Source organism: Artemia sp. Qi Xiang Cuo, chromosome 8 (assembly GCF_049724085.1).
Source record: "Artemia sp. Qi Xiang Cuo chromosome 8, ASM4972408v1, whole genome shotgun sequence".
NCBI lineage: Eukaryota > Metazoa > Arthropoda > Branchiopoda > Anostraca > Artemiidae > Artemia > Artemia sp. Qi Xiang Cuo.
In genome coordinates, this window is record NC_142801.1 from 30,988,720 (window position 1) to 31,012,410 (window position 23,691).

A 23,691-nucleotide genomic window follows, 5' to 3' on the forward strand; every position below is an offset into this window, starting at 1 on the left:
AGGGAGAAAAAGGCTTCTGCCAAGAAAAAGCTCAATGCTATGGTTATGCTGTATGAAATGGAAGGGGCAGTAGAAAAGGAGAAATTCTTTCAGTTTACTCTGGATGCCTTTGGTCGCATAATAACTCCTTGCGTTCGATCTGCAGGGATGATATTTCGGCCAATGTCATACAATCGAAGTTATAATATCATTTAAGATCGATCGTTGCCACAGGGAGTCTTGAACTCAAATCCTTCGGAAATAAAGGAAAGTCCTAACTCCACTGTACTAGTAGCAACCAGTAATATAAATATACCATTCAGATTATGATGTCTAAGACGGGATAAAAATGTGTGAAAAATTATCCCATACGATTGAGGAACAATTAACTTTTTCGCGTCCTCTAGTAATTTTAATGGAGGGTGCTCCTCCATGATTTTCCAGTGCCCAGCTAGCTTAGGAGTAAAAAAAGCGGAAAGAAAAAAAGATGCCGTTTGTGGAGAATTACACTATAGAATCAAACAGTTCGTGGTAACGAACTGTATAGTAAGAGACACCCGGCTCAATAGTATCCGAAACTCTAAAAAACGGAATTTTGATATCAATAGATACATAAAAAGGATCAGATTTTTATGCCGATTTAAAATATATTAGTTTTATCAAGTTTAGTCTTATTCATCAAAAGTTACGAGCCTGAGAAAATTTGCCTTATTTTTGAAAAAAGGGGGAAACAACCCCTAAAAGTCATAGAATCTTAATGAAAATCACACCATCAGATTCAGCGTGTCAGAGAACCTTACTTTATAGGTTTCAAGTTCCTATCTACAAAATGTGGAATTTTGTATTTTTTACCAGAAGCAAGATCACGGATGCGTGTTTATTCGTTTGGTTGTTTTTTCCCAGGGATGATCGTATCGACCCAGTGGTCCTAGAACGTCACGAGAGGGCTCATTCGAACGGAAATTAAAAGTTATAGTGCCCTTTTTAAGTGACCTGGAGGGCAACTAGCATCATTTTCTTACAAAAAACCTGCATTTTCATGTATAAGCTATATTTACCATTCTACCATTGGAGACTCTTGAAATATAAGTTACATATAATACATGATAATAAATTTGTTAATACACTAAAAAAATTACATAAGGGATCGGTCTGGTTAATTATAACTGGGGATTATGTAAGTTTTATCGGTATTATAGCTGTAGAGATGGCTGAAATCTACTAAAGAATAAACGAGGGCATATATTGGACTTAGTTTGGTGCCTCACTTTATGAAGTTCGTCTCTTACTATTCTAAAATAGAAAAAGCCATAGGCTTTTTCCTGTTTGTTATGTATCCCAGTTACAGATAGGAATGGGGCCAAAATTAGTAATAAGTAAAGAGTAGAAGAGAGATGGGCAGAAAATTTTGAGAATGTGCTAAACTGGAAGAGTGTTGCAAGAAATCTGCAATAAGAAGCCCACAGAACCCTTATTCAGGCTTAGTCTAAATGAAGGAAGACGAGAAATTAATTCCTACGATCACTTAGAATGGGCGCTCAAACTCGAAATTTCTATTCGAAAGGGTCCTCTCGCAATCTTCTTGGATCTTTGGTTCGAAACAACCATCCCCGAAAACTACAAACAAAAACAAAACAAAAAAAAACAAACAAATTCGGATCGATGACCTTTCTTCTGGTAAAAAAAAACATAAAAACATTCCACATTTTTCGTAGGTGGGAGTATGAAACCTCTGCAGGAAAGTTTTATGGTATTCTGAATCTAATGATGTAATTTTCATTAATATTACTTGAGTTTTTGGTACGTTTCCCCCCTTTTTGGGAAATCCGGCAATTTTTTTCAGGCCGGTAGGTTTTGATGGGTAAAATTAAAATTAACTGATTTTATATACTTGCAATCAGCATAAAAAGTCAATTCTTTTGATGCATTAATTGTTATCAAAAATCCTCTTTTTAAGGGGTAACCGTATCGAACCATTAGAAAAATAACTTTTATTCTGATGCTTTTTTTAAAATGCACATTTAAAAAAAAAAAAAAAAAAAAAAAAACCACAATAAACTTGCATTTCTCACCATTTTGAAATAGTGGGCGACATTTATGGTCCAAATTGCCGAAAGACCTAAAATTATTCTTTGAGGTATCAAAGGTTCTCAAAGAATCTACTATTTTCCAAAGAAACGGTCCAAAGCAATGGTATGTTTCGTTTTTAAGCACACGGATGTGTAGTCTGTAATTTACTTAGTATAAACATTTTGAAAAGTGACAAAAAAAAAATTTCCCCTCCCTTTGAGTCTACAACAATATTCCTATAAATCGACGACCAGTTTAACTGTAAATCATCTTTCAAAATAAAAATAATACACTTACGTTTTTGAACTTTTAAAATCAATTGCTTCAGGTAAATAAGAAAGTCCTTGGTGCGGACATAGTAGAGTTCCGTTCATCAAACACAGAGGCTGCTCATTCGTGCTGGGATCCCTGAAAAAAAGGCTATAAGAATTTGATAAGATAGCGATTACACAATTTTAGCCCTTTGAGACGTTTCAGCTCTCCAGGTTATCTTCAAAACATAAAACTTATACAACGTAAGACAAAAAGATAAAGTTAGAGACGACTAATTTGAAATACAAAAGGATAATTGATCTAGCATTTTCAGCTAAACCTCCTAAACAAAACAGAAAAATAAAATTCCCCATCATGATATAAAGTACAAAGTGAGCGAATAAATCAATTCCACAAAGATCGTTATTGGTAAATGTGGACCTGAATATTATTTAAGGGTGTAATTCACTGTATTGCCTATAAAAGAGCAATACAGGTCTCATAAATACCTTATTTCTGACTGAATTAAATGATCAAAATAAATTCCTTTCAAATGAAAGCAAAGAGTGATATTGAGACTTACACGAACACAAATTACCCTTTACAGAATTGTTGCTGTCTCCCTCAATCCCTCTTCAAGCTAGGTTTTATAGCGCTTCTTAGCACAATAAATAGACTACAATTAGTGGGCAATTCCAAGAGCTTTATTTACCAACTGCCTTTCAAATAATTTGAACTGAGAGTTTTATTTTTCTAAGCAAATGCCAACCAATAAGCATTTCCATCTTTGAGGCATTGTGAAAAATATTCTTTATCTCATTTCGAGCAAAAGGGAAAACGTCAAATTTTAGCCTAAACAGGAAGGAGTTAAAGGTGGGGGTGGTAGGGAGTATATAAATATATTTATATATATATATATATATATATATATATATATATATATATATATATATATATATATATATATATATATATATATATATATATATATATAATATATATATATATATATATATATATATATATATATATATATATATATATATATATATATATATATATATATATATATATATATATATATATATATATATATATATATATATATATATATATATATATATATATATATATATATATATATATATATATATATATATATATATATATATATATATATATATATATATCTAAAAATCAAGGAGGCCAGACCAAAATACATATTGCTCTAAACGTTCCTTAAATTCCTCTGAAGTACCCCGTATATTCTGTTGGTTCATTTGATATGGGCTCATGGGGTGTAAGTATGTTTGAGGACGATTATTACAAACCATGTCAGCATGGCTTATAAGACGGGGAGGCTACACAAATACCCTTTCAATAGTTCAAAAATTATTGCTCCATAACAATTCGACCCTACTGAGGCCAAAAATAGTGTTTTGCGGGACAACATTCCAGAAATCTACATTTTGATATGGCGTGATTTCTTTCGTTAATACTTCGGGGAATTATAATTATTCTTAAAACAGTACACCCCTTATAAAATTTATCAGAAGGGAGATCTAAAAATTCAAAATGGATCTGTGGTAGTGAGCATATTAGCGGGAGGAAGTTTCTATGGGGGAAGTTTTTGTGAGAGGAAGGGAATTTTATACTGAGGGAGGAGGAGATTGATTTCCTCGCATTACTTGAAAAACGAGTTTTTACTGAAAAAAAGAAATTGAATAAAAACGAGTTTTTTCAACAGAAACTAAGAAGCAACATTAAAACTTAAAACGCACAGAAGGAAGACTGCCCCATCCTCAATACCTCGCTCTTTGCGCTAAAGTTTGGACTCTTTTCCGAATTCTTCAAGAGCGACCACTGAAACACAAAGACCGTTTAATTAGAATAAGAAGCTTTTTTTTAAAGTACTAAATAACTTTATCGTTCTTTTTATATTTATTACTTGTGTGGACTATGTGACTTTTAAGGTAAGAATGAGTAACCGTGCGTTATTACTTCCTCAACATATAGTTTTTGATATTTTAAATAGATTGGCTATCTCAGAACTTCTAATGATAGCAACTTTGTCCTCCATAAGGTAAAATTGTAGTTTGAAGCAACAAAATGTGAGAAATCACCACTTTCCCGAATCATAGTCTTTTTGGTCAATTTATAAGGGCACTAGAAATTTTAATTTCCGTTCGAATGAGCCCTCTCCCAATCTTCTAGAACCATCGGTCCGATACGATCACCCCTGAAAAAAAACAAAACAAAAAACAAACAAATAAACACGCATTTGTGATGTTTCTGCTGGAAAAAAAGAAGCAAAATTCCAGATTTTTGTAGAAAGTAGCTTGAAACCTCCACATTAGGTTTCTTTGTTATGCTGGATGTAACGTGGGATTTTCATTAAAACCACTTGACTTTTCAGGGACGTTTTCTCCATTTTTTCGAAAATCGGGCAAATTTTCTAGCCATTAAAAGCCAATTTTCTTGACGTATTAATGGTTATCAAAACCATTTTTTATTAGTTTTGGTCACTATTGGCTGGAGTTGCTCCGTACTTACAGTTCATTACCACGAACTGTTTGATCATGCACTTTAGAATATTCTATATTCTAAATGTATTTAAGAATATAGGCAGAACATTTCCAAATTACTTTTTTTTCTTCATTCTTTTTATTGGTCTCAATTTCCACTTGGCTCCTCAGTTTTATATGAGGGGAGAGTTTTTCGGGGGGGGGGGGGTATCGGTAAGGGGATTTTCCAGGATGAATTTTCCACAGTGGGATTTTATGCGGATTGAAATTTTCCGGGGAATTTTTCCGGAATCCGAGTCTATCTGTGCGCTAAAATGCAGTTATAAGGGCGCCGTTTTGCAATGAACCATTTGCATAATTTAGCACCATTGTCCCTGGGACTTCTCCCCTCTAAAGCAATTTTGTTCGGTTTTTTTTTGTACCATTTTAACTGATATTTGATATCTTAAAATTGTGATTCGATGCTGCAGGGGACACAGACTTGAGGACACAAAGGCCCTAGTAAGGGCAATGGGGCGCAATCTAATGTGTTTTGTCAATTAAAAAGGTAACATCTAAGAATTTGAGAAAAATAAGCCATCTCTCAACTTACTACGATCATTCATTCGATACGAAGAGGTCAGATAATACAAATAAAAACAACAAGACGTGAGAGTTACACCACTAGTTGCTATGTCAGCGCTGTTACGTTGCCAGGGATTAAGAAGGACCCTTCTTCACTTGACAAAAAGGTCAAATGAAAAAAGGTCAAAGCTTGTTTTCAAATGCATAACCTTAGTTTAGAAGAAGCATTTTGCAAATAAAAAAAAAAATCTTTTTTCCTTTTCTTTTTGTGAATCATGGGTTTCCCGAACTAATGCATAAAATATAGGAAAAGTAAATACAGATAAAATATCAATATAAAATAAATAGATCCGGGACACAAGTCTCTCAACAGCAACTAATCTCGTTCTAAGTTTTCATTATTTTACAAAAAATTGACAAGGTTTCTCGCTATAAACTACGACAAACGTCAACCTTTTTTCATCCCTCGGGGAGTCCATATTCTCATCTCGATTTCTACTCCAGGTGTACGAGAAAATAAAACCTAGTTCTTGTGCAGGGTCTACAGAGGCGAGTTCTAGGGCAACGACTCAGTTGGGACAGCTAGAAGCTAACGTCAAAGGAACAAAATCGAGCTGAATTCACACTATTAGAAAAGCTAGAATATTTAAAAGAATGCATCGGGGAGTTCCTTATGGTATGAGGCGAGCTGCTTGGGAAATTTTTAGAAAAATTCCGACACAAATAAGACCCATTATAGTTCCTTTCTGTAAAATGAAAGGAAGAAGCTGGAATATTTATTTCAGTTAAAAGAGTAAGGACTAATAAAAACATTTTTCATGTCGCACATCGCTACAGCAAATAAATAATATAGGCTACTATTTTTTAGTTTATTGAAATTGATAATTCTATAGAAGTATAGACTACGGTAACTTTAGAGCAGTCAAGATCAATTCACAATAATGAACATTTGAATGACATAAATACTCCACTAAACGCAGTAAATCGATCAGAATTTACCATAGTGCAGATACGTCTGGCATTACAGTGAGGGGGGGGGGGGGGCTTGATGTTTCAGGGCTACAGCCCGGGGTCTACGTTAAACAATTATTACTGATTTTCAAAAAATATCTCATCACTGCGTATGTAACTTCAATTTTACTGTAATAGTTTAAACAAATGAAAACCAAATAGTTAACAAATATTTTAAATAAACTTAACAGTTATAAAATAAAGTTTATTTGGTATAGTGAAGGGAGGAGCTCAAACACAGAGGCCCTGGTCTCAAAGGAGCAAAAAAGCAGCATAAAGCATGCCCACAAATGTCACTATAAGGTCGCAGTTTTTCCCGCTTGTTAGGGGCCGTGAAAGTTTTGACTTTGGGCCCAGATTGAATCGGTATCCCTACCAGCAAATTTCTAAGCAAAACGAATTAGTGATACCATTCACAAAGGTTAAAAACTGCAATTTGTTTGATCCATCAATCCGATTCGTTAAAACATGAAATGTAAGCACAATATAACTGTCCCGCACTCAAGCGTTTCTAGCCCAGCTTTTCTTTAGAAGAAGAGTGTATGGAACTTCGCAAAGATTCGCAATGATATGTTTTTTTGGACGGATTTAATTTTATCTGCCGCTTCCCGAGAGATGCCAGGGTATCAGACTGAACACGTATTTCAAGAATGGAGCGGACAAAGGGAGTGAATATCCTTAAAGAATGGGAAGGGGGACGCTAAATAAATATAAGGACAGAGATAGACGTATTAGCTTGGACAATATTTTTAACATGGATATTCCACTTCAAATTAGAAGACACTGTGACGCCAAATAGTTTTAAGAAGGACACAGAAACTTCAAGAGGGATAAGTAACAAGAGGGATAGGCCAACAGTTCGATACCATCAATAGAATCAGATTTTTATACTGATTTCAAATATATAAGTTTCATTAAGTTTAGTCTTACCCATCAAAAGTTACGCACCTGAGAAAATTTGCCTTATTTTCGAAAAAAGGGAAAACAGCCCAAAGTCAGAGAACTTTAATGAAAATCACAATATCATATTCAGCGTATCAGGGAACCTTACTGTAGAAGTTTCAAGCTCCTATCTTCAAAAATGTGGAATTTTGTATTTTTTGCCAGATGAAAGATCACGGATGCGTTTTTATTTGGTTTTTTTTTGTTTTTTTTTTTTCCAGGGGTGATCGTATCGACCCAGTCGTTCTAGAATATTGCTGGATGGCTCATTCGGACGGAAATTAAAAGTTCTAGTGTCCTTTGAAATGACCAATAAAATGGAGGGCAACTAGGCTCCCTCCCACGCTCATTTTTTCCAAAGTCACCCGACCACAATTTTGAGATAGCTATTTTGTTCAGCATGGTCGAAAAATACAATAACTATGTCTTTAAGGATGACTTAACCCACCCAAGGTCCCCAGGGGAAGGTCCGCAAGTTATGAACTTTGCCCAGTGTATTCATATAGTATTGGTTATTGAGTAGTATACAGAAGTTTTCAGGGGGGATTTTCTCCTAGTAGTTGGGGGGAGGGAGGGATGGATCGGGTGTTACGTGGGAGGATATTTCCATGGGGGAAGGGACAATGCTATGAAGGGGGCACCGGATTTCCCAGCATTATTTAAAAAAAACGATAAGAAATTAAATAAAAAACAATTTTTTTTCAACTGACAGTAAGGAGCAACATCAAAACTTAAACAAACAGGAAGTATTATGTATACGATTGGGTTCGCCCCCTAGTCATTACCTCACCCTTTACGCTAAAGATTTTTTTTTGTTCTTTCATCAGAGCTATTTATTCTAATTAACGGCCTTTGCGATTAAGAGGTTATTCTTAAAGAATTGGAACAAAATTTAAATTTTGGCGTAAAGAGCAAGGTATTGACTAGGGGGCGAACCCCTTAATATACGTATAAAAATATACGAATATAGAAGTTCTTTATGTAAGTTAATTCGTAAGTTACGGCAGAACAAAATTTTGAGAAAGCCATTTAGCCAAAAAAAAAGAAGGAAAAATTAACATGCAAATTTCGTTTTAATTATGCATGTAAGGTGAGCCAAAATCAAAGCTGCATTAATTCAAATACGTTCAGAAATGAAATAAAAAAAACAAATGTTTTCAACTGAAGGTAAGGAGCGACATTAAAACTTAAAACGAACAAAAATTATTCTGTATATGAAAGGGGCTGTCCCCTCCTCAACGCCTCGGTCTTTACGCTAAAGTTTGACTCCGTCTACCAATTTTATTTTTTAAAACAATAAAAAAAATTTAGTGTAAAGAGCGAGGCGTTGAGGAGGGGACAGCCTCTTTCATATACGGAATAATTTCTGTTCGTTTTAAGTTTTAATGTCGCTCCTTACTTTCAGTTAAAAAAAACTTGTTTTTTTCTTATTTAATCAAGAAAAAGGGCGGAAATCTAAAGAAACGTATTGACTGTGTCGCGGATTCAGAAGGATTTAGTCTCATTTCTAAGTCCAAGGCATCTAATGTAATGTTGTTGAGGATACCGCTCAAAGAGTTACTCGTTAAAATTATATGGCAGGTTTCTACGACCGTTTCTACGGTCATTGAAAAATTTCCATCCACCAGGGTATTCCTTAGCGAGGCTATATATCATAACTGAAAAAAAGCAGGGGACCTATGAGAATCCCTTAGGGCACTCCATTAGGACAGGGAAAGGATTAAAATAGTGATTCAGATATTTGACTACATGTTATCTATTTGATAGGAAGGAGGCAACCAATTTCAACAGGAAAAGATCGATATTGAATTCAGAGACAAGTTTCTCGACCAATATATTGTGCTTAATAGGGCCAAATGCTTTTTGGAGACCGACGAAAACTAAGTTCAGCCAGGTATGAGGCTTTTCAAGGATTTTTACTATGGAGTCAATAAGTTATGCAAGGTAACTGAAGTGGAAGAACTTTCTTATATGGCGAATACTTTCAAAACCAGACTTTCCGTCTTTCTTTTATAGAGGGTTATGAAACCTTGTTTCTACATATGTGGAAGTTGCCAAAACTCGGTATTCTTGTTGAAAAGGATAGACAAGCTTTGAAAGGAAATCACTGAAAGCACCAATAAGAAGAAATAGGATATCCAAAGGGCAGCCGCTAGTTTTTCTTAGTTTACCAACTTTTCTTTCGATCTCCAACAGGGAAATAAAGGGAGCGATGGGGAAAAGGAAGAATATCATCAGTGGGTAATTGATAATACAAAGCCAGAAGGCTTTGGACGATGGCAGTGAGAAACCTGTTAAGGTTATAGGCAGTAACTTCAGGGGGTTCAGGTAGGTTGAAATTAATCAGGGCAAGTCTCATGCAAAACAACTTTTTAAATTCAGACTACCAATTATTAAACAATTCTTCGGTCTTACTTTTGTAGTAGGATACAGAATATTTCCAAATCTCCTTTCTTGGCATTTTTCTTGATTTATTAGCTTCGACCACTACCATTCCTTAAAAGCTTTGATTTATTCCCAAGTAGCGTCTTTATGGGTTGATTGATGCAGACTTTATCACTCGACCACTTTGGATTATTCATCGGTATCAGGCGGCTTACCAAAAGAAAGAAGGTCAGAACTGTGAAGATGGTCGTAAGAGCCTAGTTTGATTGAAAAATAAGGCTCACAGTTTAAAGAAAGAGACAAAAGGAGTGAACGATGACAACTCCCATCCAACAAGTCAAATCCGAAGGGGGACTGTAAATATTTTTCATATTAGATCGAGTAAAACATACGAAGTGTTTCCTCTAGTAGTTGGTATTTTAACTATTTACTGTACATTAAGAAACAAGTAAATTCATCCTAGCTTGAAAACACTAGCTTCAAGTCAAACGTTCAAGTCAAGTCTAGCGTTGGGACACTTAGACATAGCTTAATAAGCACTTTTCTGCAATTCTTGGATGAATCTGCATTTTTTGTCAACATTTTAGCTTGGCGAGTAATAGAAGACAGTAATGCTGCCTAAGTAAAGAGCAATATGGCTCAAATGTATTGTTTTGTTCGCTACTTCGTAAGGATTGAAAATTACAAGTTATAGTGCCCTTTCTAAGAGTCGAAAGTGACAGGAAGGCAACTAGCCCACTCCCACACATTTTTTTTGTTAAACCAGAATACACTATGTTCAATCAAGCTATCAAAAGGGTATATCTGAAATATCTCAGGAGCACCTAAGGTTACTAAGTTGAAACTTTCAGGTAATGTTGAGGGGGATGTTAAACTAAATAAGAATACACTAATTGCATCCAGACACTATTTTGTCCAAAATATAAAAAGCAAGCCAAAATCTAAAATCTTAGCAGGAAAAACTTAAAATATCCCTCTTATTAAGGAATAAAAAAAAGGAATCTTACTTAAAATCAAAACAGAAAATAAGTTAAAAAAGTTTTCGAAAAGCAAAATTTTTCAAAGAAAAGTAAAGAGCTACTACATTAAACCAAACATGAGCTAAAATAAAGTCAAATAATAATTCAAACAAATGAACAGAAACCAAAATAAACAGTGAACAGTTTGTGAGTAAATGAGACCCAAAATGAACAGAAACTACAATGAATAATTAAATCGAACTTAAAATGAACACAAATATATACATTGAAAGATCAAACAGTTCATAGTAACGAACTGTAAGCAAGGAGCGACTCGGCTCAATAGTAACTGAAACCCTAAAATAGATTTTTGATATCAACAGATACATCAAGAGAATCGGATTATTATGCTGATTCCAAATATATAAAATTCATCAAGTTTAGTGTTACTCATCAAAAGCTAGAAGCCTGAGAAAATTTGCCTGATTTTCGAAAAGTGGAGAAACAACCCCTTAAGATCAAGGAATCCTAATGAAAATCCAATCATCAATTTCAGCGTATCAGAGAAACATACTGTAGAAGTTTTAAGCTCCTTTACACGAAAATGCGGAATTTTGCATTTTTTTTTGCCAGAAAAAGATCACTTATGCGAGTTTATTATTTTTTTTTATCATTATTTATTTCCCAGGGGTGATCGTGTCCAACTAATGACCTAGAAGATCGGAAGAAGGTGATCTCGAACTTAAATTAAAAAACCTAGTGCCCTTTTTAAGTAACCAAAAAGATTGGAAGGTAGCTAGCCTCCTCCCGCGCTCCTTTTCCCCCAAAGTCGTCTGATAAAAACTTTGAGACAGCCATTTTGTTCAACATAGTTATAAAATCCAATAATTATGCCTTTAGGGGTAACATGACCCCCCACAGCCCGTGGGGAAAAGCCGGTAAGTTATGAAATTTACCAACTGTTTGCGTATAGAATTTGCTATTGGGAAGTATACGGACATTTTTCGGGAGGAGGGGGGTTTGTGCTTGAGGTGGGTTTCCATGGGGAGGGAAATCTCCAAAGGTGGATTTTACACGGGGGGTGGGGGCAAAATTCATATACAAAATTATTTCAGTTGTCTTACTTTCTCTTTGCCAGCTTAATTTTGCATGTGGAGATGTCCCGGGGGAATTATCCGGGTTAATTTGCAGCGGGTTCAGATTTCCAGGGGAAAATTTACACGGAAGGAGGATTTCTGGAGTGATCAGAAAAACGATTAGAAATTTAAGTCTTTTTCAAATAAAAGTATGCTAAGGAGAATTTTTCAGCCTGAACCGTCAGCAAGAGATTTTACGGAGGCGGGGGGATTTTCAGCGAGGATGGAATTGTCCGGAGGAAATTTTGTGGGGGGGGGGTATTTTACGTGGAAGGAACTTTCCATGGAGGAATTCCCGTGAGGGGATAAATTTTTCATGGAGGGTGAGCCAGATTTACTAGCATTACTTGAAAAATGATCAGAAATTCAATAAAAATAACAAGTTTTTTCAACTGAAAGTAAAGAGTAACATTAAAACTCATCACGAACAGAAATTATTCCGTATACAAAAGGGTTGCCCCCTCCTCAATACCCTGATCTTCATGCTAAAGTTTGACCGTTTGTCTCAGTTTTTTAAGATCGACTACTGAAACACAAGGGCCGTTTAATTAGAACATGAACCTTTTTAAAAAACACTTAAAAACTTCATCGTAAAGAGCAAGGTATTGAGGAGGGGGCAAACCCATCATATATGGAATAATTTCTGTTCGTTTTGATTTGTAATGTTGCTCCTTATTTTCAGTTCAAAAAACTTGCGTTTTTTATTTAATATTCATTCTGACTTCTAGGGATGAATAACGCTATATATTAAACAGTCAGTCTACTTTCAATAGCCCTTTTCAGTGATCTTGGTTATTATGGTGATCTTCTTGTTATTTTATTATTTTTTTAATGCTATGACAAATAAAAACACGGAGCTCAAAATAAAACTTGTTTTCAGTAAAACACAAATGACCCTCTGGCCTTTAGTTAGGCCTAATCCTGTTTGTGGTAATTTGTGTTTTTTAAGTTTTACTTGATTATTCATTATAATTTTTATTAGTTTTTAGATTCGTTTATTCATTGATAGATTTCTATTCGGTTTAAGTTTGAACTATTGTTTGACTTTATTTCTGCACGTCTTTGGTTTAATGAAGCTCTTGGCTTTCCTTTGAAAAACTCCTTTTTTTGGAACTTTTTTTTTTATCAATCAATCATTTATATGGAACGGGAGAATTCTTTCGGCCTCATACTTAGCCAAAGGATTTCATTTTACTCAGATAAATTGGGAACAGAAATTATTTTGGGGCAAACGTTACTCTTAGTAAAAAACAAGACGCTACGACTTTTTTCCAAGTGGCGATCTGGAGGACAGAACTTAATGAATTGTGAAATTATGTCAAAATAAGGGTCTCCCAAGTCATGCGTCAATCTCCAAATTTTGATCAGATGTCTTTGGGGGAAAATGTGGCATGGGAGGGCGGCTAATTGCCCCCACAGCTTTTTGGTCACTCAAAAATGACACTAGAACTTTCGATTTCTGGTCAAATAAGCCGTCTTCCGATCTTGCGTCCAAGTTTATCCCGAGTATGCTTCTGTAACAGATATACCATGTACAGTATCTAGTTTCATTCTGAGAACACCACAAGTTCAGTAAGTTTGTCAAAATTTAAACTTTCGGCAGTAGTAGCTAAAAACTTGGGAAATTCATAAAGACTTGAGAAAAGCGACATTCGATGGGTTTGAATAATTCTTGAGAAGGGTTTAAAAAAAAAAAAAAAAAAGAAGACCGAGGATGGTCAGTATAATATAGCCTACATTTACCGATATTTATTTCTTAAAGTTTCAATATTTTTTTATTTATTAAAGTAAAAAAACAGAAAAAATTTAAAATGTATTTTGGTTTCAGTAAAGTACAAATTATGTTCTTGTCTTGAGAGGGCATGGGGTTTGTCAGCCCTACTCATGTTAATTTTTGCTCGTTTTGAGTTTGACTCGGTTATTTATGGTAATTTCTGGTCTTTTTGGGTTTCATTTATTTATTGGTTGTGATTTATGCTAGCTTTACGCTTGGAAGATTATTTGACTTTACTCCTGCTCATTTTTGATTTAATGGAGCTCTTCACTTTTATTTGAAAAACTTGTTTTGTAGAATTTGTTTTTTAATTAATTACATCAAATATCAATGCTTTCTATGGTAATTGGCATTTACCGTTGCCGTTTCAACTAAATTGTAATCAAGCTCACAACATATATTTCACCAGTTGTTAAACCGGTAAAAATATTCAAAAAGAGCAAAACATACAAAATGTATAGCCTAAAAAAGAGAAAATTTTTAACATACTGAGCAAACATGACACTTTTCAGGCAAAAACAATTAAACAATTGCGCCCGATGAAAAGATTTCCTGGCTTCGCCTGTGAAAAATTTCTACAGGTAGTCATGAAAATAATGTTTGAAAATTTGAATTTGAATCACCCTCCAACTACCATCAATCACCGCAAGCAAAAGAAAGAGGGAAAGAGGCGAATCTAGAACTACGTAGTCCCAAAACCAAAAAAGCAAAAAAAAAAAAAAAATATTTACTAGTTATTCTAAATGAGCACACTTATCTTAAATTTTGCAATTAAAAATTTTGTAATTTTGTGGGCGAGCCTGCAAAATAGGAAAGAAGAAACGACAACCCAAAAGCAACCGTATATAACATGAATAATTAGTACAAAGACAATTTTTGTCCCTGGTTTTGACGTTCTGTTCATTTTTCGAGAGGGAATTCCGGACATTAATCTTTCACGATGAAGCAACGGATTCGTTCCAATTTCCAATTGACCGCGGGAATAAAAAGAATAATGGTTGTTTTTTCATCATGAAACGATCTTATCATTTCAGATTTGTCGTTTGTCTTCCGGGAGTCTTTTTCTAAGTCAGTTCTAGAAACAGAGATTAGAAAACAAAGATTTTAATCGGAGCTTTTTTTTTGTCAAGTCAAAAAATAAATCAAAGAGAAAGATTAGAAAATTAGGATTGTGGCGAATAAGACGGATACGGTCCGAAACAAAAAATAAATAAATAACGACGACACTTTACCAAAAAGGATCAATATGAGTCTACTAAAAGCAAAAATTAAGACTCATTAGCAGAAAATGACAAGCCATGGTGTCATTAATATGCTAGATGGCTAAATTTACTCTAACTACCATTTCTTTTATGTTGATTTCTGTTCTTTAAATTAATTCAAGAAGAGTTTCCAATAAAAAGTACAGCGACATTAAATATAACACGAGTACGCATGAAGTCATAGGCAGCGCAATAGCGCTGCCTAAGTTAAGAACGAGGTTGGAACAATGTATTATTTATTATTATTATTTTTTTTTTTTTAACCAGGACACTTCGTATCGAAGGGTTGTCGTGGAAACTTCGAAAGGGACTCATTCGATTGGAAATTGAAAAGGATAGTGCTCTTTTCAATAGTCAAAAGTGATTGGAGGGCAACTAATCCCCCTCCCTCACCCACCATTACCCAAAAGACATCCAATCAAAATTTTGAAATTGCCATTTCGTTCAAAGTAGTTGAAAGGTTCAGAAATTATATTTTTTAGGATGACAACTCCCCCACAGCCCTCAGGGCAAGGGTTGTAAGTTATGCCCTGGAGCATATATGGTTTATGTAGATAGGGTAATCGTATAAACTTTAGAGAGGGCTCATTGAATTGGTAATCAGACGTTCTAGTGCCCTTTTTAAGATTCAGAGTGATTAGAGGGCAGCTCTCCCCCCCCCCCACACACGTCGTAATGTCCCGAAATGCATCCAATTGAAATCTTAAGACTGCAATTTTATTCAAAATACTCCAAAGATCATGTAACAGGGCTTTTGGGGTTGAAACAAACCCCCAGATCCAGGGGGCAAGAGTTGTAAATTATACCCCGGGGGCATTTAAGGTTTTTATGGAAGGGATGGTTGCATAAACTTTAGAGGGGTGTCATTTTGTTGAAAATTGGAAGTTATAAGTTCCCCTTTAACCCTTTCAGTCACGAATTTTAGCCTGGAAGGTCAAAATTATGAGAGTAGCGAAAGTCAACCATGTGATGGATAAGTACTTACCAGGAATTTTTTCAGATTTTTTTCTGAACGTCTTCTTTCTTTTCCACCATGTACTTGAGCAAGGACAGTGTGACCAAATTTATTCAAATACAGTATAAAACCAATGAAAAACTGAGACTTCAAATATAGTACAAAAAACGAGAAACTGAATTGACAATGATCCTTTTACGTTTCTTTAGGTTTGTGAAACTGTGCGAAACAGTTTCGCGATTCTTCCAGGCAAAGTGGGACGTTGCACTTGGTACACATGAACCTAGTCTTCATGATACAGGGGGCATTTTTACACCTGTTTTGGGCGGCAAATTTTTCTGGCCAATGAGCAAAGGAATCTTTCTTCACGGCGGAGCAGGGCCTACGAAATTTGAGTTTTCGTTTCCTACGATTTTCGGCAACCGAGTCTTCTTCATCACTCTCCTCCTCTTCGCTTGAAGGAAGAGATCTGGGTCGGCCTCTTCTTCTAGGAGTGTCTTCAGACATAATGAGAGTCTCTGCTATGTCGAGTCGGAAGGTGAACGAATCGACAATGTTCTTTTGTCTCATATTCTGTGCCTTGCAAATCTCGACATATTCAAGCCAACTGTTGACTACAGCAAGATCGATCAAATGGAATACGAGTCTCAAAGTCCATTTTTTTGATCGAATGAGGATCCTATAGTAGGATACCATCTGGTCAAGCTTATCAACCCCACCCATACTCAGGTTATAAGCCGCAATAGCTTCCGGCTGCGTCACTTGTACCTCTGTCTTCGTTTTCTTACACCACTTCATCACGTTTTTTACGTTGCCGCTTCCAATCATGTTAGAAGTGACTATCACCGATCTACAGTCCATCCACTTGATCAGACATACTTCTCCACTCACGAGCTCGTGGAACGCCCCCCGTCCTTTCTTTTTCAGAGACGTATCAGATTCCAACTTTGCGCCAAGAACTCTATTCGCTCTGATCGTGCCGGTGCCATACATACTTTTCCGTTCAAGCTCTTCAAGGAGCGGACTACTCGTAAAAAAGTTGTCAAAGAATATTTTCGTATGCGGGCGAAGCTGGACGCGACCAGCAAGAGCTAGTACCATTCCAGGTCCCAGTCCGAACTGCTTCTGCTCTTCCGTCAGGATAGTTTTCTTACCCTGGTAAACATCAAAAGTGAGTATGATGCCGTTACTGTTACAAAGCATAAAGATTTTTATGCCCCACGGTGTTGGCTTCCCCCTGATATACTGTTTTATGTCCAATGCACCGGTGTACGGCACCATTTGCTCGTCGACTGATACATACTCAGAAGGTACGATGCTTTCTGTCTTTTTCAGGACCCGGTCTATAACCGGACGAACCTTCCATACGCGATCGGTGTTCTCCGGGTCTTTAGAGAGGATATCTACCAGATGAAACAAATTTCGGAGACGCGAAAACCTATTGAAGTTCATGGCGTCTGCTATTAGAGGTATCCGAGTCCGACTACCCCAGTACATGCGATACCTTGGGAATTTAAAAGCACTCATCGCTATATGAATACCTATGAACCTTCTTATTTCAGAGGCTGTTGTACCCAAACTTGAGCCGGTTTTCTGTACAGAATAAAGATTGGTCATCTCGGCGGCTAACTCATAAAATTCACTATCAAAATATTCTTTGAAGTAGTCTATAGGCTCCTCGGGACCAAGTGGCGGCGGCGCCGGGTCGGCATTGTTGATAACTTTCGAGAAGATCGCATTCTTCCATACGAGTCTGCGTTTTCGATTTTTCGGAGGCGGGGGGAGGAGCGGCTCATCATCCTCAACTTCCGATAATGAATCTTCATCCGTATCGTGTGGCTGCGATAGATTTACTGACGCCCAATCTTCACCTTCGTCATCTGAGTTTGGTAGGTCCGATAACTCTGAAAGGTCTGAGTCGATCGCGTCCAAGACATTCAGTATGTCAGCGTGACGAACTCGACGTGGTCGATCATTGGATGGACCTGGAAAAGAAGATAGTGAGTCGCTTTTCCAGAATAGCGACTTGACAGGAAAAAGTTATAACAGATGTTTTCAAATAATACTACCAAAAGTATGTTCCTCTGACTGTACCATATATGCTGCTATTGAACTAGAAAAGTTAGTATCAAGTCACACTGTCCTTACCCAAGAACACGCTACTTCGAAAAAATCTGCGGCATCTATCCAACGCACTAGCGAGGTAAACTTTTTATAGATGGGGTAACTAACTGAAAAGGACAAATGAACCCCTTTTTTCGCGTATTTTCATGGTAAATCTGGTAAAAAAAATGCATGAAAACATACCTGGTAGATCCATTCTTTCGAGTACGGATGTGCAACAACTTCAAAATACTGCTAAAAATCAGAATTTAGCATCATCGGTTTGAAACTTCGCCAGTGTCTTTTCGCATTACTTATTATTATGGAGCGCATACTCGAGTATCGCTGCCACCTACAGGGTCCAAGAAGACCAAGCGAAGCTGTGATGTTCTCATGTGAGAACATGGTGACTGAAAGGGTTAAGAGTCAAAAGTGATGGAGGGCAACCAGCCCCTCCCTCCCCCTCCCCCGACTACCCTTCTTTTCACCAAATGCATCTGATTGAAATTGAGAGACATTTTGTTTGAAATAGTCCAAAGAACATATAGCAATGCCTCTAAAGTTGACATAACATCCAAGAGCCCTGGGGCAAGGGTTGTAAGTTATGCCCTTGGGGTATATAAGGTTTTTATGGATTGGCTATTTTTTATGAAATTCAGCTGGGGCTCATTTGATTTGAAATTCGAAGTTATAGTACCCTTTTTAAGAGTGAAAAGTGATTTGAGAGCAACCAGCCCCCCCCCTCCACGTCCATAATTTCCACCAACACATACAATCAAAACTTTGTGGTATCAATTTTGTTCAGCGTAGTAGAAGGGTCCAGAAATTATATCTTTGAGGATAACAACCCCCCCCCCACAGCCCTCAGAGCAAGGGTTGTAAGTTATGCCCCGGGAACATATAAGGTTTTTTATAGAAAAGGTGGTAGTATATACTTCAGAGGGGTCTCATTGGAAAGATAATCAGAAGTTTGAGTGCCCTATTTAAGAATCAAAGAAAAAACAGAGGGCAGCTACCCCCCCCCCCCACCCGCCTTTTTTTCCCAAAATGCCGACAGTAGAAATTTTAAGCTACTTTATTCAAAATAGTCCAAAGATCATATAAAAAGGTTTTTGAGGTTGCAACAAACCGACAGAGCCTGGGGGCAAGGGTTGTAAGTTATGTCCTGGGGGTATTTAAGGTTTTTTTGGAAGGGGTGGTTGCATAAACTTTAGAGGTGGCTCATTTGTTTGAAATTGGAAGTTCTAGTTCCCCTTTAAGAGTCAATAGGGATGGAGGTTAACTAGCCCCCCCCCCCTAACTACCCCTCTTTCATGAAACACATCTGATTGAAATTGTGAGATAGCCATTCTAAAACAAAATAGTCCAAAGAATATATCACAATCCCTCCAGGGTTGACACAATCCCCCAGAGCCCTGGGGCAAGGACTGCAAGTTATGCCTTGGCGGCCTATAGGGTTTTCATGGAATGGGTTGTCGTATAAACTTCAGATGGGGCTCATTTGATTTAAAATTGGAACAGCTGTGCCTCTCACTCAGACTTCCAATTAGCCATGGATTGATGACAACTTGATTTTAAGTTGTCATCCTTTTTAAGAGTCAATTTAAGAGCCTTTAATGCAACCTTTTTAAGAGTCAAAAGTGATTTGAGAGCAAACAGCCCCCCCATCATTTCCCAAAAACAAACATCCAAACAAAGTTTTGAGACATACATTTTTTTTTCAGTATTGTTGAAAGGTTCAGCATTTATGGGTTTGGAGATGTCAACCTCTCCGCCCCGAGGTCTCAGGGCAAAGGCAACTTATTATTATTATTTTTAATTTAAAAAAATTTAAATGTTTTCACTTTTATAACTTTAATAAATCAAAATTATTACGATTTTGAAGAATAAATATGAGCATATGTAAACTAAAATGGCAATGCGTATTCTTTTGTAGTTTTTTTCAGTAAAGTGCAAATTATGTTCTGGCCTTGAGAAGGAATAGGGGTTGTGAGCATTAATCATGGTAATTTCTGCTCGTTTTGAGTTTGACTTGTTTATTTATTGTAATTTTTGTTCCTTCTGGGTTTCATTTATTTGCTGATTTGTGGTCGTTTTACGCTTGGTAGATTGCTTGATTCTATTTTTGCTCATTTTTGGTTTAACGGAGTTCTTTACTTTTCCTTGAAAAACTTATTTTGTGGAGAAAGTTTTTTTTTTAATCCATCACATAACAGATCAAACTTAAAATGACCTGAAATTACTATGAATGACTAAAAGACAAACCTAAAAGAAGAGATAGTAAAATGAATACTCAAGCAAAGCTTACGGGGAAAAGAAGTTAGCAAAAATAATAATAGTTGGGATGCCGTCCCCCTAAAGACAGAAGCGTCATTTATAATCAGGAAGCTACTTATCAGGACGTATCCCTTTCTACACAAGGTTAGGAATCAACTCGTTTTCGTACCAATTCAGGGCTTATTTTCTCCTTCTACCAAGTCAGTCCACGAAAATAATGCGAAATTCTGCAGATAGGACTTGGCTTGTTTTTGGACCATGCCTGGATTTAGCTTATTTTTGGATTGAATCAGGACTTCGCTCGTTTTTACACAGAGCCATTCCACTGCTATACGGCTAAATTCTGTAACTTGGATTTAGCTAGTTTTCGCAAAGCTTCACTTAGTTCGCTTATGCATCAAGTCAGTTTGCAGCAATTCTAAACAATTGTTTCGCACTCGATACGAAAACAAGCGCTTAATTGCTACATTTTGAGAAATTTTGTTGACTCAGTGCAAAAACGAGCCAACTCCTGATTCAGCAAAAGAAAGAGCTTAGTCCTTTTTGGTACAAAAGTGAGCTAAGGGCAGACTCAGTGCATTTACAAGCTGAATATACACTCACTATAAAAGTGAGCTAAGTCAAAGCTAAACTTTGTCCTACCCCACAGCCAACTTTATACAAGATAGTCACCTTGTTTAAATAAGAAACTGGTAATGATTTTAATATGCATGATTTGAGGTGCACAGCTGCGCCTTGGTCCCTGAAACACCCCCTTTCAATGTTAACTTTTTAGCAGAGTTAGGCATGCGACAACTTGTATGAACGGGAATCACACAAGGATTTCCAATTTGTATGATTAGTGAGCCAAAGTCAGTAAACGTCAGGATCCATTTCAAGTTGACATGTAGATAGCTATAGTCAAGGAGTCTTTCCTCAAAAACTTTAGGCCATTGGCGCTTTTGGTTGGGGTAGTTTCACTAAAGCTTCAAAGTTTCAAAAGTCCCACTTTTTTGGTTTTCCCTGGCCACTTTCGATGGAACAGAATCATAGAAACTGGACAGGGGTTTCTTCGATTAGAATCCAAGCTGCGGGTAGGCTCGACGCGACAACCAGCAAAGCTAAAACTGGGTAATTTTTCGGTATGGCTTCGCATTGACGTAGTACAAAAACAATCTAAGTCCTGACTTACCTCAAAATCAATGTAATTCCTGACCATAGGTACAAAAAAGTTCTGATGCAGTGCGAAAATAAGGTAATTCCAAGTATGGGGCAAATAGGCTAATTAGCCCCTAGGAGACATAGTAGATACATTTTCAGCAGGAAAGACAAAGGTAAGCCCTTGTGTGGTGCAACTATATGCTAAGCCAACAACCTGCAGAATTTCTGTGGCGGGGCGCAGACTACTTAGTCGTGACTCAGGACAAAAACATCAAGCTACCGACTGATTCAGTTTCAAAACGAGCAAAGTCCTAATTTGGTGCAAAAAAGAGCTAAATCTTGAATTGGTGTAAAACGTAATAAATCCTGATTCGATGCTATAAAGGAGTCCTACCTCCGGACTGATTTGTTCAAAAAACGGGCCAAGTCCAGACTTGGTCAAAAACAAGCTAATACTTGTGTGGAGCTACACTTAGTCTTACCTTACTACCAGTTTTGTATCAGAAAGGTAGGCAGGTATCACCTTGTTCAAATCGGAAATAGTTCACTGTTTTCCAATCTATATGATTTAAGGCATAAACTGGGCCATCTTTATGATTGAATTTCCATATGATTGGAGGTAGACCATGATCAGTGAATTATCCACCCTTCCCCTCTCCCATCCCAAAAAAGAGGTTTCCTGAATGATATCCCCGGTAAGAATTTAAACCACACCTTATAATAAAATTTATAATATGACAAAAAAAAAGAAAAAAAATAAAAAAAAAGAAAAAAAAACAACAACGTGGAAACACTTTAAAGATTGTATTTAAAGAAAGCATCATTAACAGTTCCTGCAAAATAGAACATAAAAGCATTACCTTAATAAAATATGGAAGAAGATGCATCTAAACTTAGGGACACCCACAGGATGGGGTCCAGATGGCCCCAAGCCATAGAAGATGGAAAAGTTAGTGCAAAAAAAATATCGTTGATTGAAAACTTAGACTGAACATCAGATTTTTGCTAAAATTAATTGCGATCCATTATTTAATTTCTTAAGCCGAAAAACTTAAAAAAAAACTTTACAAATATTCCTATGAGTAGCATATAACAGACAGAAAGTAATTTTTAAATGGTCTTAAATAAAATTGTCCAAAGAAGAGAAAAGAATGAAATAAAAAAATAAGGCGAAAAATAAAGTCGTATAATAAGTCGATGTTTACAGAAAAGAATCTAACCTGAACTGGATAAAAATGAATAATTGAATCAAACTTAAAAAATTAAAATCGACAGACACTACGATAAATAGCTTCTATCTTCTAAATAACTTGTCGCCTACCCAAACATAAAATTAAACACCCTAAAAGACAGGAAAAGTTGTCCAGAGCATTTTTAAGACACAGAAAAAACTTCCCATTTACCCAATTTTAGATCAAATTTTCATCACAGCCACAATACTCATTTTTTCCCTTTATCCTTTCAATTTATTTCACCTATCCCTGGAGTGGTTTTACGACGTCATTCCACTGTATTTCATCATCATTTTCGGTCCCCATCTTTGCATTATTTACTCCGCTCCGTTTCGTACTTCAATCACAAAGGGCCTCCATAAGGCACTATAAGGAAATATTCCAAACTGAAATGTGTTTCATGGCGGAATGGTGACAAAACTCAGGAGATGAAAGCAGAGGCGAGATTTGGTGAGGGGTTCACAGCTCGAAATTCAAGTGCTATAAGATGCTATTTCGACAGCTATTCTCTGAATCCAATCGAACAAATCAGCCAACGGCAAGCAGTTTTAGAAATTGTTTTAATTATGGTTTTAGACTAGAGAACCCTTCAACTGAAACTTTATAAACGAGTCTTAGGTACCTTAAATTAATAAGATACACCAAAATCGTCATGTTTAAGTCAAAGGTCCAAAAACTCGCCCCAAACATAATTGAACCGAGCAGCACATGTGAAGATTTTCTTGATTGCAACAAAAAATCATAGATGGCACAAATCAGAAGGATACTCTGGCATTTGCGTATTTATACTTGTATTTTATTTATGAATATCGGTTTATAAAAGGCTTGTAATACAGATTATTACCATAACTATTACTGAGGTGAACTAAAATTCTAACAGAACGTGATGTTAAGGAAGCATCAATCTAATTAGACGTAGTGTGCGAAAGTCACCCAACTATGAAAAGGGAGACAATTAAGGTTGGAGCATAATCTTAATTATCACGGTCAATTGTCATTTACAAAAAAAGTTCAATATTTTGAGCCATTCAAATACCAATCTAACCAAGATGGCTTTTTAATTTTTTTTTTTAGGTTTAAACATCAACAAGCCTTGTCTACTAATTATAGGCAGCGCGATAGCGC

The 23,691-nt window shown here is 36.3% G+C and overlaps 1 protein-coding gene across 1 annotated transcript in view; it reads right to left on the reverse strand.

Moving 5' to 3' along the window:
- Nucleotides 1-23,691, reverse strand: part of LOC148949323 (ubiquitin carboxyl-terminal hydrolase 48-like) — a 302,263-nt gene that overhangs the window by 200,311 nt on the left and 78,261 nt on the right. Inside the window, exon 8 of the mRNA XM_089092923.1 lies at nucleotides 2,347-2,457. Within this exon, the coding sequence (XP_088949049.1) occupies nucleotides 2,347-2,457 (111 nt within the window). The remainder of the gene's footprint in view (nucleotides 1-2,346; nucleotides 2,458-23,691) is intronic.